The sequence below is a fragment of the Chaetomium strumarium genome (genome assembly GCF_033439665.1).
Source record: "Chaetomium strumarium strain CBS 333.67 chromosome Unknown B0T15scaffold_2, whole genome shotgun sequence".
Taxonomy (NCBI): Eukaryota; Fungi; Ascomycota; class Sordariomycetes; order Sordariales; family Chaetomiaceae; genus Chaetomium; species Chaetomium strumarium.
Window position 1 is genome coordinate 58952 of NW_026944430.1, and position 14502 is coordinate 73453.

At 59.1% G+C, this 14502-nt stretch overlaps 4 protein-coding genes across 4 annotated transcripts; 3 read left to right on the plus strand and 1 right to left on the minus strand.

The window, feature by feature from the left end:
* The first annotated feature begins 1264 nt into the window (after nt 1-1264).
* On the plus strand, nt 1265-2993 carry B0T15DRAFT_499667 (DHS-like NAD/FAD-binding domain-containing protein). The gene is made up of 4 exons (XM_062867346.1): nt 1265-1827; nt 1904-1976; nt 2064-2074; nt 2189-2993. Exons 1-4 carry the CDS (start codon nt 1477-1479, stop codon nt 2855-2857), a joined length of 1104 nt encoding a protein of 367 aa, XP_062723518.1. The 5' UTR covers nt 1265-1476; the 3' UTR covers nt 2858-2993.
* A 348-nt stretch (nt 2994-3341) lies between these two features.
* B0T15DRAFT_376165 (ribosome maturation protein) lies at nt 3342-3737 on the plus strand (the record flags this gene model as incomplete). Its single annotated transcript, XM_062864232.1, has 2 exons — nt 3342-3629; nt 3693-3737. Coding segments are annotated over 2 exons (333 nt in total), but the record flags the coding sequence as incomplete, so codon positions are not given.
* Nucleotides 3738-3906: 169 nt separating this feature from the next.
* On the minus strand, nt 3907-13166 carry B0T15DRAFT_572053 (uncharacterized protein; the record flags this gene model as incomplete). Its single annotated transcript, XM_062870880.1, has 8 exons — nt 3907-6493; nt 6559-10114; nt 10222-12295; nt 12506-12527; nt 12559-12578; nt 12735-12758; nt 13020-13023; nt 13079-13166. The coding sequence occupies 8 exons, from the start codon at nt 13164-13166 to the stop codon at nt 4161-4163; spliced, it is 8121 nt and encodes a 2706-aa protein (XP_062723520.1). The 3' UTR covers nt 3907-4160.
* B0T15DRAFT_409719 (putative SAM-dependent O-methyltransferase) lies at nt 13094-14454 on the plus strand. The gene is made up of 3 exons (XM_062865358.1): nt 13094-13668; nt 13731-14045; nt 14124-14454. Exons 1-3 carry the CDS (start codon nt 13464-13466, stop codon nt 14324-14326), a joined length of 723 nt encoding a protein of 240 aa, XP_062723521.1. The 5' UTR covers nt 13094-13463; the 3' UTR covers nt 14327-14454.
* Nucleotides 14455-14502: the final 48 nt, after the last annotated feature.

The following is a 14502-nucleotide window of genomic DNA, read 5'->3' on the forward strand; positions in this document are numbered from 1 at the left end:
GGACCCAATCAGAGCTCTACATCCCTCGTGCTCTACTCTAACCCTAACCCTACATGGCACGGGTTATGCCCGTGACAAGTGGCTAGAGGAGGTAGGAGGAATATAGAGGTATATAGAGTATAATAATATTATTCTACTAGTAGTAGAGCTCGAACTTGGTTAAATGGTAGCTTTCATAGCTATCAAGGATCAACAACCGGTATTTACCCTTTATCCGAGGTGCTATATAATAGTCGAAGTGCTTGATCCAATCAAGGCCTATTATATTGATAGTCCAGCCATTGTGGGTGGGTATAATACATTAGTCGGCCGGGAGGTTATACTCGGTATACTAGTTGGCAAGGTAGTATTGCGCCGCTAAGATAATAAATAGAGGGATAGCCCAGCTAAGGGTATTAACGCCTTGGATTACGGTCGCCCATTCGCGGTTGCCAGGCTAGGCTAGCTTTGCCTTGCTACGGCCATCTGAGGTTATTACTACCATGCCTGGGAAGATAATGCCTATTATAAACCTAGCCTTATCGAAGTTATAGATATTGTTATCTACGATATTATACTTGGCCTTAACGTTCTATATAAGGGTAAACCATTCGCCAATGACCTTTGGATCCTTATATTTGGCCCTCTAGTAATCGTATCTACATATATAACGCATCTAGAGCTCTAGCTAGCATTTGATAAAGTTATACGCCCAGAGCTTGCCAACAGGGGGCGTATCGCGTACATATAGCAGTTGGTTGGCTATATCTTCTATACCACGTAGTCTCGGGGGAAAGGCTCGCTTAGATAGCTCAATTATATACTGAACAAGAGCCTTCTCTTCGGAATCGGTAAGCCGGCGCGAGTTGGGCGTAGTATCGCGTCGTGCAGGTTTGCCATCGCGTCGGTTTCGGATGGTATTGACTATAACGTTATAGATCTTTGCTGCGGCGCAAAGACTAAGTTTTGCGTTCTTTTGAATAGCTTCAAGGGCTAAGATTACCCTAGACTCTCTTGAAGCCGAAGACATCGTTGGGTGTAGAGGACTTTGGTTGTAAAAAAAATTGATATCAGCTGGTACATGTGCCGCTGCGTATAACTCGTGCGAGGTTCCGTTGCGGGGGTTATACATAGTATGTACCGAGGTGCAGAGCTCAAACTGTAACAAAACCTAAAAGCCTAGTACTATGGATACACCCATGCGGCGATTATTAACAATCTACGGATTGCGTTAAACCATAAACCCCATTTGCTTTGAAACTTGTAGGCGACCCCTGTCGTTCGCCTCCTCCCTTGTTGAGCCAGCCAGAAACAATGGAACGTTCGTTCAATCATTGACAAGCAGTCGTCCAGCATCCTGCCCCACGCAGCACATCCGGCGCCCATTCACTCGATCCTAAACGAAGGCGTCACTCGCCATGCAAGCGAAGCAAACAAGGGCCACGGCACTAGATATCCCACAACACCACGTATCTACTGATTCTACTAGTACTCACCATGGCTTGGACTGCGGACAAAGTCCCGCTCCCCGAACTCGTCGAGGCGCCAGATGAAATCGACCAAAAAGCGCACCAGCTCGCCGAGCTCACCGGGCAGAGCAAACACTTCATCGTCTTTACTGGGGCCGGCGTGTCAACGTCAGCCGGCATTCCCGACTTCCGAGGTCCCGACGGCGCATGGACACTGCAAGCCCAGGGCAGGCAGCGGACCACTGCCGCCGTCAGCACCCTGCAGGCCATCCCAACCGCCACGCACATGGCTCTCGTTGAGCTTCAGAACCCGGGCTTGTTGAAGTACCTCGTCAGCCAGAACTGCGACGGGCTGCACCGGAGAAGTGGCATCTTGCCGGTAAGGGGACCAACAAACAACCCACTGCAATGCCCCAATCCCTTGGCAGTCTTTATCTAACCGCGTGCCACGAAAGGACAAAATCTCGGAGCTGCACGGCAACAACAACCGCGAGATCTGCAAGGACTGCGGCAAGGAGTATATCCGCGGTAAGTTCCCACCGGGTTTCCCTCGACTTACTGTTACGGCCCGATAAACCCCCTCTGAGACTCATTCAACCGGCGAATTCCCCACAGACTTCCACGCCGTAGCAGACTACACCAAGTCGATCCACGACCACCGCACCGGCCGCAAGTGCACCCGCTGCGGCAGCCGGCTGCACGACACGATCATCAACTTCACCGAGCCGCTCCCGGAGTAGGAGTTGGCGCTCGCCTACGACCATGCCAAGAAGGCCGATCTCTGTCTTGTGCTGGGTTCCTCGCTGACCGTGTCGCCCGCGAACGACATCCCAGAAGTCGTCGGCAAGCGGCGGCGACAGCGGGGCGGCGCCAAGCTGGCCATTTGCAACCTGCAGGCTACCCCGCTGGATGCCATGGCCGACCTGCGGGTGCACGCGAAGACGGATGAGTTGATGGTGAAGGTGATGCGCAAGTTGGGCATGGGAATCCCGGGGTTTGCCCTGCAGCGGCGGCTTTCTGTGCATGTGGAGGCGGCCGGGGAGCGCAGGGCCGGGATAGGTAAGGTCATTGTGTCGGGTGTTGATGTTGACGGGACGCCTGTTTCGTTCTTGAGGTCGGTGAAGTTGGTCAATAATCAGCAGGTGCTGAAGACGGAGCCGTTTGAGTTTGATGTGCGGGGCCTTGGGGGTGGGCTGGAGCTGAAGATGGAGCTTGAGTTCATGGGTCATTACGGCGAGCCGAATCTGGAGGTGGTGCACCTTGTCCAGGAGGCTGAGATTGGGATTCCGGTGGTGTATGTTTTGGAGTACAATCCGTCTAACGGGGAGCGGAAAGCCGGACGGCAGTACACTACTCACATGGTAGCTCACAGCCATGAATACAGGGGAGGTGTACCATGTCTGGTCTAATGGATTTAGTGTTGGGGCCTGGGAACAGGTTAGGCTCCCCGGGAACCGAGACGAGATTCACGAGAACTGGGAATTTGTCCATCTCAGAGTGTCAAAGTATCATTATGAGACGGAATTCATCGTGGCAAGAATTGACAGACCGAATAAGCTGTAAATGTTTGTTAGCAACTCCAGAGCCGTTCTTGCGTTGGTTGCCATTGCTCCGTACACTGCAGTAAACAGTATTGCAAGTATGCGATGCCGTCTCCATCATGATGATGTCATGCACCATGCGCATAAAGGAATGATGTCAAGGTGCTGGCGTGACGCTCGTATGTTGCAGTGACAAATTGTCATCAACGGTTGATATTTCCACCCGGCGGTGTTTTCATCGCCGTTTCACTCATACCAGACCGCGAATATCAGCAACGGGACTCGTAATCATTAGACGAAGTCATCAGGCACGACGACCACGAACAGTACCTAGCAATCAGTCAACATCAACATGGCCCGTGGAGGCAGCCATATGACCAGGGTTCACTACAAGGGCCAGCACGATGACTACTTCGTCTTCCTCGACAGCCTCGAAGACTACAGGAGATGGCTGAAGGACTCGTCGATCCCGCTGGCACAAGTGGTGCGGACCTTCCAGATTTTCTGCACACACAAGCACGGCAATCAGGGAATGTACGACCACGCGTCGAATGCCGACCTCGACAACGAGTTTGGCACGCACGTGGATGTGGAGGTTCTGGAGAAGGTTCTGCGTGCGGGCACAGTCACCGAGGGTCATGTAAGTTGCCGTTGATTCGCAGAGGTCTGATATGGCAGCGGTTGGTTTTGACACCACATACAGATGGTTGAGCGCAATGGTTTCAGAAATGATGCGAACGGCGGCTGGACAACGGGCATTGGTAACCAAGGGGGTGGCCATCAGTGAAGTGCGGGCAGCCTGTGGTGTTAAGCAGTCGTTTGGATGAGATAGTAACAGGGATGCGTATCGAATGCTTACTCTTTTTCGTGGTACAGCTGCGGTTTGATTGACTACTGACAGACGCGACAAACGAACAAAAGCAAAATTCCATGCACCAGGGGTGCGGAGAAGGTTTCATGAAGGACCTAACTTGAAGTCCAAACACGAAGCCGACCCTCGGCTCGGGCATCCTCGGAACTTGAGCACTGCAAAACAACCGACTTCGAGCAGAACAAGGCACACAGCATCTACAAACCAAATCGTGAAACTACCAAATCTACATGGAGACAAGCAAGATCCAGCCAAAGAAGAAAGCGCCCAACTTGCAAACAGCTCCATCCATACCATCGCTCAAGCCAACAGCTCGTCCACATTCGTCACCCGTCCCTCGACAATAGCCCTCACAATCCCCAGGTACGACTGCAACAACCCCTCGGCCTCCTCCTTGGTCCCGAACAACCTCGTATCGTACCCCATCTTGAGCTTGTGCCCGCCGTCGACATCCTTGAACACCTCGAACATGATGGCGTAGTTGACATACATGGTGACCTTGCTCATGGCCATGACGATCCAGCGCATGTGGTCCTGTTCGGCGGGCGCGGGCTCGAACGGCTGGAACAGGAAGAGCGTCTTGGCCGCGTGGGCGACCCTCCGGTCGTCGTCGTGGTAGATGTCGCCCAGCGAGACGGACCCGTTCTCGGTCATGGCCCAGAAGCCGGCCTGCGTGTCGCGGAGGAGGGTTTGGATGGTTGTTCTTGTTATGGAACTGTTGTTGGCGGCGATGCGCGCGCGGAAGGGCAGGAAGTTGGCGCACGTGCCCGGGATCAGCTGCGGCTCGTCCAGGTCCACGTTGCGGCCCGTCAGCAGGTAGTCGTAGGTCACGTCGTCCGGGGAATTGCTTAGTCTAGCTAACAGGAGCGTGTAGGCCGCCTGGAAGACGATGCTGGCCGTCACGCCCGCGGACTGCGCGAATGCGTTGACGGGGAGACTGGTCCTGGCCACGGCGACGGCGCTGACCTTGGGGTCGGCGATGTGCGCCGGGAAGGAGAAGCGGTTGCCCGCGAGCGTGGACTTCCAGAAGGCGAGCATGGGCGCGCGGAGGTGCGGCTGGTTGGTGTGCTCGACAAAGGCCTTGAACGGGGTGGGCGATACGGGAAAGGGGCGGCCGTCGCGCAGGGCGGAGAACTGGTCGTCGAAGATGCGCAGCAACGTGCCGTCGTACATGGCGTGGTCGAGCTTGGTGACGAGGTCCATGGCCCCGTCGGCGTACCGGAGCACCAGGTAGCGGACGAAGGGCCGGCCGATGGCGAAGCGCTGCTCCCAGTGCGCGGCGATCAGCCTGTTCTTTGCCTCGGCGTCGGCGTGGTGGCAATCGATCACCGCCAGGTCCACGACGGGCTCCTTGAGGATGATCTGCACCCAGCTGAGGGGGTCCGCGTCGTCCTGCTTCATGTACATGGCGCGCAGGATCTGGTTGGCCCGGGTGAGCTCGCGCGTGAGGTCGATCCAGCGGTCGAGGTCGAAGCCTGCGGGCAGCGGTCGCACCGTCATCAGCATCCAGAACTGGTCTGGACTGTGTCCCTGCGTGAGGAACTCGACCTGGCCCGGTCCGCAGGGGTAGATGTCCTCGATGTCGTCGTCGGACAGGCCAGCCGCCCGCAGCCTGTCCCAAACCACCTGGCTCACCTCGAAGTGGAGCGTCTGGACGGATGCCGATGCCGTCTTGGCCGGCTTGATGTGCTGGGCCTGTTCCCGGAGAGACGGGTGTGCGACGATGTCGTTGACCGACAGAGACAGGTTCAGCTGGCGCAGCATGCTGGAGAGGTTGATGGCCGCGATCGAGTCGCCGCCGTAGGCGTAGAAAAGCGCGTCGGGGTCGATGCTCTCGGCGGGCACATCAAACAGCTCGGCCCAGGCATTCCGGAGCGTCCTCTCGTCGTTGGTCAACTCTGAATCGTGGACGAGCTGCCCGTTGTCTGTCGTCGGCCCCGTCGTCGTCGAGTAGCCCGCCAGCGTCTTGGGATCCAGTCCTTCGGCGAGCTTGGCCAGCTGCTTGCGGTCCACCTTGCCCGACGGGAGAAGCGGGAACTTTTGGAAGGGCAATAACACCTTGGGCATCATGTAGTGAGCCAGGGACTTGAGCCGGTCAAGGATCACAGCGGGATCGACGACAGCGGCCGCGTACATGCCGTGGCTGCTCTCTGGCTCGCTGTCGGGCTTGTCGACGGGCACGTAGTAGACCACAATCTGCTTCTTGCCCTGGACCTGGGCCGTACCGACCACGCAGGACTGCACGACATCGGCCGCCTGGGTCAGGATGGTGTTCTCAATTTCGCCGAGCTCGATGCGGAAGCCGTTCAGCTTGACCTGGCTGTCGCGACGACCCAGACACTCAATCTCCCCGGTCGGGAGCCAGCGGGCGTAGTCCCCGGTGCGGTAGAGGACCGAGCCGTCGGCTGTCTTCAGAAAGGCCTTGGCCGTGATGTCGGGACGGTTCACATAGCCGAGGGCTACCTGGGCACCGCTGACGCACAGTTCACCCACGGCGCCGTAGGGAACGGGAACCAGCGAGTCCGGTTGCAGAATGGACGCCTTGACAGCCTTCAACGGGTAGCCGATGCTTTTGATGTTGCCGTTGGGCACAACCTTGGACACGGTCATGAGGATCGTGGCTTCGGTGGGCCCTGCATCATACACATCCCCGGTTAAAAACAAGACGAAAAGAAGGCGAGGAACGGAAGGGACATACCGTATCCGTTGTACACGTCCATGCGCGTCGCCCACACACTGGCCGTCTCCGGCATGATGGGCTCGCCACAGACCAGCAGGGCCTTCAGCGAGGGCACCTGCTCCGGCGAGATCAGCTTGGCGATGGTGGGCGTGATCATCAGCTGCGTGACCCCGAAGGCGTTGACGCAGCCCGCGAGATCGGTCATCAGCGTATCCTGGTCGGCCATCGAGATGGTGCCGCCCGAGCCGAGCACGGTGAAGACGTCGAAGTAGGACGCGTCGAAGACGTAGTTGAGGAACCAGAGGACGTGCCAGGTGTCGTTGACGCCGCACGCCTCGATCATGCCCTCAGTCGAGGCCCCCACGGCGCTGTGATGCACCTGCACGCCCTTGGGCAGCCCCGTCGAACCACTCGTGTAGATGACATAGGCGAGGTCGTCCACCGACGGCCAGCGGGGCAGCTCTGCTGTGCTTCCGCTGGTGTCGAGCGTGTCGAGGTTCACTACCGTGCCAGCAAACGAGTCAAACACGTCGGCGTTGGCGTTATCCGTAATGGCGAGGGTGGCACCCACATCACGCACGATGAAGCTGTTCCGCTCCCGCGGGTTCTTAGGGTCGAGCGGCGTAAAGGCGGCGCCGGCCTTGAGCACGCCAAAGACGGCTGTAAGCGTGGCGATGGACTTGCGCATGCAGATGGGCACGATGTCGCCCCTCTTGACGCCCTTGGAGACGAGGCAGCGCGCCAGACGAGCGACGCCGTCGCCGAACTGCCTGTACGACAGCGTCCTCTTGCCTCCCGAACCGGACATGGACAGCTCCTGGAGCGCCGTCTTGTCGGGGTACCGCGCACTCATCCTGTCGACGAGCGTGACGGCGGTCAGGCCGGGCTCGGTGGGCCGCACCGTGGACAGCGAGTCCAGGAATGCGAGCTCTGCTTCCGAGGTGGCGGCGAGATCACCAATGTGCATGTCGGGACGATCCAGGAAGGCTTTCACCGTCTCGGCCACGCTGCTGAGCAGCAGGGTGGCTTTGGCATGGGGCAGGCGGGAGAGGAGACGGAGCCTCAGCCGGCCTCCGGACGCGGTCTCGGCTTCTAGCATGGTGTAGCCGTCCACGTAGCGCGGTTCGTGGGGCTCGCAGGGTACCAGGAGGGTATCTCCTGTCCCTGGCCCGGCTTCCTCGGCGTCCCTGTCCTTGATGAGCACGTTCACCAGTGTGTCGTAGTGCCCTGGCCTTAGCTTGGCCTCCCTGGTGATGTTGCGCAAGCCGAACTGGGCCTTTGGCGCGATATCCCACACATCGTCCTGGATCGCTCTCGTCAAGTCCAGCAGGGACATCTCTTCGCCCAGCCGGACCCGCAACGGGACCGTAGCGATAGTTGGCCCGGCCATGTCGAGGATGCCCTGCACGGGCACGTCGCGCCCGGACAGCGTGGCCCCAAACACCACGTCCTCCTGTCTGGCCCGGCGGGAGAGCACCACGGCCCACGCGGCGTAGATGAGCGGGCCGAGCGAGATGTTGCGCGACGCAGCCGTGGCCTGGATATCCCCATCGAGGACGGTATCGACGGCAACCTCTTCTGCTTCCTCCTTTTCTTCTCCTCCGTCGTCATCCTGGCCCAGCACCGTGGGCGGGGCGCCATCGAGCTTGTCGCGCCAGAACTGGCTGAGCTGGGCCTTCTCCTCTTGCTGTAGCCTCCGCGTGTACTGGACAAAGTCGGCGTAGCGCGGCCGCGAGAGGGGAACATCCCCGCGGAGCACGACCGACAGGTCGTCGACGAGGAAGCCGCTGGACCAGCCGTCGAACAGCGCGTGATGCATGGTGACGGCCAGTATGCTGTTGTCCTGCAGCATTGCAAAGTGCACAAAGTTGCCTGCCAGCGGCATCGACGGCTTTTTCAGGGCAGAGAAGGCATGGCTTGTCGTGTGTGGCAGGTCTTGCCAGGTTAGAGGGGGCGCCGTCTTCTTCACCACTTGGACGAAGGATGTCTTGTGCCGGACAAAGGTCGTCCGCAGCAGGGGAAGATGCGAAGCGAGACTCTCCAGCGCCGCTCGGACTCGCTGGGGTGAGATGCCCTGCTGCAGGCGGTAGTATCGGCGGTAGATGTAGGTTGATCCTCCGTGCAGGGAGTCGGCCAGGAACGTGTCTTGCAGTGAAGTGGTGGGATAGGCATCCTCGGCGTCGTCCGTCGCGCGTAGCAGGCTGGCGGCATTGGCTGGTAGCAGCGAGAACGGTGCGGCCTCCGAACGGGGTTTTGCATGTGACTGCTTTACGCTATCAAGCAGGGTACCGAGGGGGAGCCGGAGAATGTCGGCGACGGAGACTTCCAGCCCGTCTCGATAGGCTGCGGTTGAGGCATGGATGGCGTCTAGAGACGAACCCCCGAGCTCCTGGAATGTGCTGTTGCTGGCGCTAACTATGCGTGAGGCAGTCAACTTCAGGATGGCGGCTAGGATGTCACACAGTCTTCGTGCAGGCGCCGCGAGGAGGCGAGTCATGGCCTCCTCCTGCTCCCGCGAGACGACGACCCCGTTTTCGACGCCGTGGTAATTCTCGGTCGAGGAACGCAAGAGCGCCTCCCTCCCAATCCGCTGCACATGCTGCGTGAGCCGCGGGATGTCGACCTTGCCGTTCACGTTCAGGGGCAGGTCGTCCTGCGGGAGCCAGTAGGTGGGCATCATGTAGCTGGGGATCTGCCGCGCCAGGAGATCCTTGAGCTCGCTCCGCAGCCTCGGCCACCAGTCCCGGGTCGCACTAGCACTGCCCGTCTTGGCCACAATGACGGCCACGAGCGCCTTGCGTCCGTCATGCAGGTCGGCGGCGACGACGCTGCAGTTGAGGACGTCCGGGTGGGTCTGCAGGATGGTGTTGGAATCGCCCGGCTCGACCCGCTGGCCGTTGATCTTGACCTGGAAGTCGATCCGGCCGACCATCTCGATCGACCCGTCCTCGTGCGCCACCACCATGTCGCCCGTGCGATACAGGCGGCCGGGCCCGAACGGGTTGTCGATGAACGCCTCGGCCGTCTTCTCCGGGCGGTTGATGTAGCCAAGCGCCAGCTGGTCGCCGCCGAGGCAGAGCTCGCCGGGCACGAGCAGCGGGCTGAGCCGCGTGGTGCCGGGGACCAGCACAAACGAGCTGGTCGTGTCGCTCGGGCGGCCGATGTTCTGCGGGTTCTGGCCCAGCACCATCTCGCGCCGCCAGTTGACCTGCGTGTTTTCGCTCAGCCCGTAGGCGTTGAGCAGCTCCAGCTCGTTGACCCAGGTCGGGATCAGCGCCGGGTTAATCAGCTCGCCGGCCACCGTCATGCGCTTGAGGCACGGGACGGTGCCCGGCGTGAGGAGCAGCGCCGTCGAGGGCGTGACGTCGATGACGTTGATCTGCATCTGGTTGATGGTGCGTCCGATGTGCACCGTCAGGTTCTCCTTGCTGGCCAGGCACAGGCAGCCACCCTGCTTTAGTGTTGACCACACGGACCGCTGCGCCGCCGAGAAGACCGGGTTGTGGAACAGGAGTTGACGGAGAGCAGGCAGCGTCGGGAAGGCGGCAAGGCCGGACGTTGCCGAGGAGTGGACCTAGGCGAGATCGTATGGTAAGCGTTTCTCTTCTTTTCTTTTCGTTTTCTTTTTTATTCTCTTTTTTGACTGCGGTTACATAGCAAGCAGTAAGAATCTGAACTTACATGCAGCACGCCCTTGGGCTTCCCCGTCGACCCCGACGTGTAGATCACATAGACCGGGTCGCTGGGGTCACAGTCGCGGTCGAGGTTGCTGTCGTCGACATTGGCCCGGACGCACTCGGCCATGAGCTGCCCGATGACCACCTCCCGGACGGAGAACCGGCCGGCCGTGGTGTCGTCGACAATCACAAGCTGGGCGCCGACGTCTTGCACGATGAAGTCGTTTCGCTCCTGCGGCGTGTCGGGATCCATCGTCACATAGGCCGCTCCGGTCTTGAGAATGGCGACGAGGGAGATGATGAGCTCCGGCGACCTCTGCAGACACACGGGCACAAAGGAGCCGCGGCCCACGGGCAGCTGCCGCGCAACGCGGTTGGCGATGCGGTTCAGCTCGCCGTACGACAAGGGGCGGCCTCCCTCAAACTGCAGCGCGGGAGCATCCGGTGTCAGGAGGACTTGGCGCTCAAAGAGCTTGTGCACGTTGTCGCGCACGGGACGGGTCAGGGGCTTGCCCATCTCCAGCATCAGGTCGAGCTCCTCCGGCGCAATGATGTCGATCTCGCTCAGCAGGAAATTGGGGTGCTTGACCATCTCGGAGAGCGCCATCGTAACATGATCGAGCACAACTTTGATCTTGGCCGCCGGGATGGCCGTGTCGTGCTGCGCCGTAATGGACACCGCGTGGCTGATGTGCACCTTGATCGTCACTGGGTGCTGGTGCGTGGTGTCAGACCCGGCTGCCATAATACCGTCGTCGTCTCCTAGACAGATCGAAACCTTGAATTGGCTTGCCGAGATGGCGTCCAAGAGCTCTCGGCTAGTGTGGAAGGCATGTGAGGCCGACATCGTGTTGAGACGGTCGGCTTCCTTGATCGCCGAGGCTGCCGTGAGCTCGGGCATCATCTGGAACTTCAGGGGGTACTCGTGGTCGACATAGCCAATGGCCGAGTGGTGGCCCTCGATGGTCTTGTCCCGTCCCTCGGCCACGAAGGCGATATCGTGCACCTCGCTTCCCAAGTTGCAATGCCGGTCCAGCACCAGACCCACGGCGGCATACACGACGGCATGCTCCGACACGCCTAGCTGTTTCGCGCACCGCCTGAGCGACGACCCGCTGATGGCAACCGAGGTGTCCGACCCCGTGGTCTGGAAGGTGCCGTGTCGCTCTAACGGAAACGAGTGGAGCGCGAGGTCGGGAAGCGAGCCGAGCGTGGTGGCCCAGAACTTGGTTGCCGACTCGCGGCTTCCCGTCTTGTTGGTAATGCGGCTCAGGTACTGCGGAAGGGGCAGCCTCGGGGCTGGGATCCCGCCCGACAAAAGCACCACAAAGTCCCTCCATATGTGTCCGAGTGAGGTGCTATCGACGACCAGTTGCGGCACACAGAGCGTTACTCGGGGAGCTACACTGGTCCCTTCGACGATGAGCAGCGCCGGCCCCTCAAAGTCCGAGGTGTGGATGTGCTCCAAGTCAGCATCGAAGCCGCACCGCGCATTTCTGGGCCGCTTGAAGACGCAGAGAACGAAGCCGTTGACCGTCTCGTCCGTGATGATGGCTGTCCGCAGCGCATGGTGCTGCCGGGCCAGAGCATGCCACGCCTCGCAGACTTGGTCGTGGCTCTTGACGATGTCGGCCGATAGGTCCAGACGCATGTTGACGGCCCGTTTCGCAGCTTCCGAGTCGCGCCGCAGCACCTGCTCTTGGGCTGGTGTGCATCGGATCTCGCACTCAACGTCGCGGCTGTCGGGAGCCCATTGCGCACCGGACTCGCTATTGTGGCCGAGGTCCCGTAGGGCCGAGAGCGCTCTGGTGACTTGCTTGTAGGTGATGTGGAGCGACATGTTCTGCTTGGGCGCTCTGGCCGTTTGTTGAGGTGGTTTGCACACCTTCAGCCAGCCATCTTCGACTGCGGTATCAGTCATGGGCGTGGGAGACGGCGGCGTGGAAGGCGGAGTCGTCACCTGAGACGAAGCATTCGTGTCTCTCCCCGGATGGTTGCGCATGTTGTGGTGAATGGATAATGTCAAGTAATTGCGCCGTGGGTAGTGAACACGACGAGGCTGATCATGGCAAGGTGAGCTGGAAAAGATAGCAAATAAGGATGTCCAGATGTGTGTAAATACTAGGTACAATTATCTCATTCAGGGGCTCGGCTCCGGGTCAACTCGCGCTCTGCTACCGGGTTCATCAAGTCTGCCTATCTAAGCTACTAGTAGCCACCCCAGATGTCAAGGAGGTACCAAGCCGGTTCGTGCTGCTCTACGGCGAAGAATGCCCATCCACACGTACCCAGTAGGGCACACGCAAACATCTTCCAGTTGACACAATTCCTCTCAACCTACTAGTCGTCGTAACGATGTGACTGTAGTATACCTAACTAAGTCTCACAAGCCCCGTTAACAACCGCAGGGATACCTAGGTGAGGCCGAAAAAGACACTGAGAAGGAGCCGAGTCAAACTATACCAACCTAGGTAGATACCATGGTTCGGCCCTAAAAACGCCGTTTTAGGGACCTACCTTCCCGACCCGCACGAGTGCGACCTGTTTCGGTACCAAGTCCAGGGTGCTGGTCTACGAGAGACGGTTTGAGGCAGTTGCATGCGTATGCCAGTTTGGGAATCTTTTACTTGAACAGGGAATCTGCACGTCTGCGGCTCAGCCGCACCCATGAGGCGTGTACACCGTCGTACCCCGTACCACAACGATCTGACATGCATGCCGCCATCTCGGTGGGGGCACACACCACGGGGTAATCGGATTGGGCAATTAACCGGATCTACTAGTACTAGTTGCCCATCTTACCGACCTACAGTAGTAGTGTATGCACTACGCAGTGCGATGCTACGTCCCGGTCCGCTTACTTTCCCGTAACGGAAGCTCGGCTCCCGTGACGGCAACCTCGCCCTCGGCAAGAAGTTGTGCCTTTGCCGGGAACACTGACACCTGCATGTCGGCTTCCCTCTCTCCTGCTGCATGCACATGACAGATTGCGGATGTTGTGCACACAACCGGAATTCGGCGAAGCTGCCCAGCAGGGTGTTAGCAAAACGCAATCTTCTACGCGCTCTGCGACGAGATGGGGTTGGAGGAAGGAGCATATAATGCCATGACCTCGACCGGATAGACCAGTCGACTTTAACCTCAGCAGTCACAACCACAGGCATCGAGGAAGCAGAGTACTCAAGACACCGTTCCACCGCAACACTCCAGGAATCCAAAAGCTCGATTTTCACCCATAAATTCAAAATGTTGGGCAGCATTCTTCCCTTCGACGAGGAGACGGCCGACCGCGTCAGCGGGTACTGTGAGGACCGGTCCCTCCAGATCCCCGAGACCCTGGCCGAGCACTGGGAGTGGACCCGCCGGCACTTCCCCGATGCCGACAAGATGTCCAGCCGTCTTCAAGGCTCGTGGATGATCTTCACCGCCAAGGACCGCAAGCCAAAGCGAGGTGGGTACTTATCCCCTACAGAGGGTACTATCCATCACAGACACGAAGCTGACTCCCGATAGTCCTGGAGATCGGCTGCTACTCCGGCTACAGCGCGCTGGCCTGGTACGAGGGCACCAGGGACACGCAGGCCGAGATCGTGACGCTGGAGCTCAGCCCCAAGATGATTGCCGCCTCCCGCAAGGCCTTCGAGAAGTACGGCGTCGGTGACCGCGTCAGGCTGATCGAGGGTCCCGCTGAGCAGACGCTCAAGGGCCTGACGGGCGAGTTTGATCTCGTCTTCGTCGACGCCAACAAGGACGGCTACGCCACGTATGTGAAGACCATCCTGGACCAGAAGCTCCTGTCCCCGAACGGTATCATCCTCTGCGACAACGGTGAGTGTGCACCATACCACATCTCATATCTCTGCCCTCTTCCACTAGTACGAGGGTAGGTGCTGATATCCAAAACAGTCTTTGCCCGCGGCCTCTCGGTTGGCCCGGACTGCGCCCCCTGGCTCAACGACCACGTTCGCCCCTACTGGCTGGGCTGCGGCCAGGCACTCAATGAGTTCAACTCGAACCTGGTCAAGGACCCGCGTGTCGACGTTCTGCTGCTGCCCGTGTTCGACGGTGTTACCCAGATTCGGTGGAAGGACCCGGCGAAGAGGGAGTAGACTACGATCCAAGGCCGATGTACCTTAGATGCCCTTCGGCTTCCGGTTGGGGTTATGGGATAGGGCTTGCAAAGTAGTACAGAGCACATAACTAAAAGGTCAATAGTCAGAGTCAATTTGCGTTGTACAGCTGTTAGTAGTCACGCTCTCCAACTTACCGTAAATGTCATATAGTA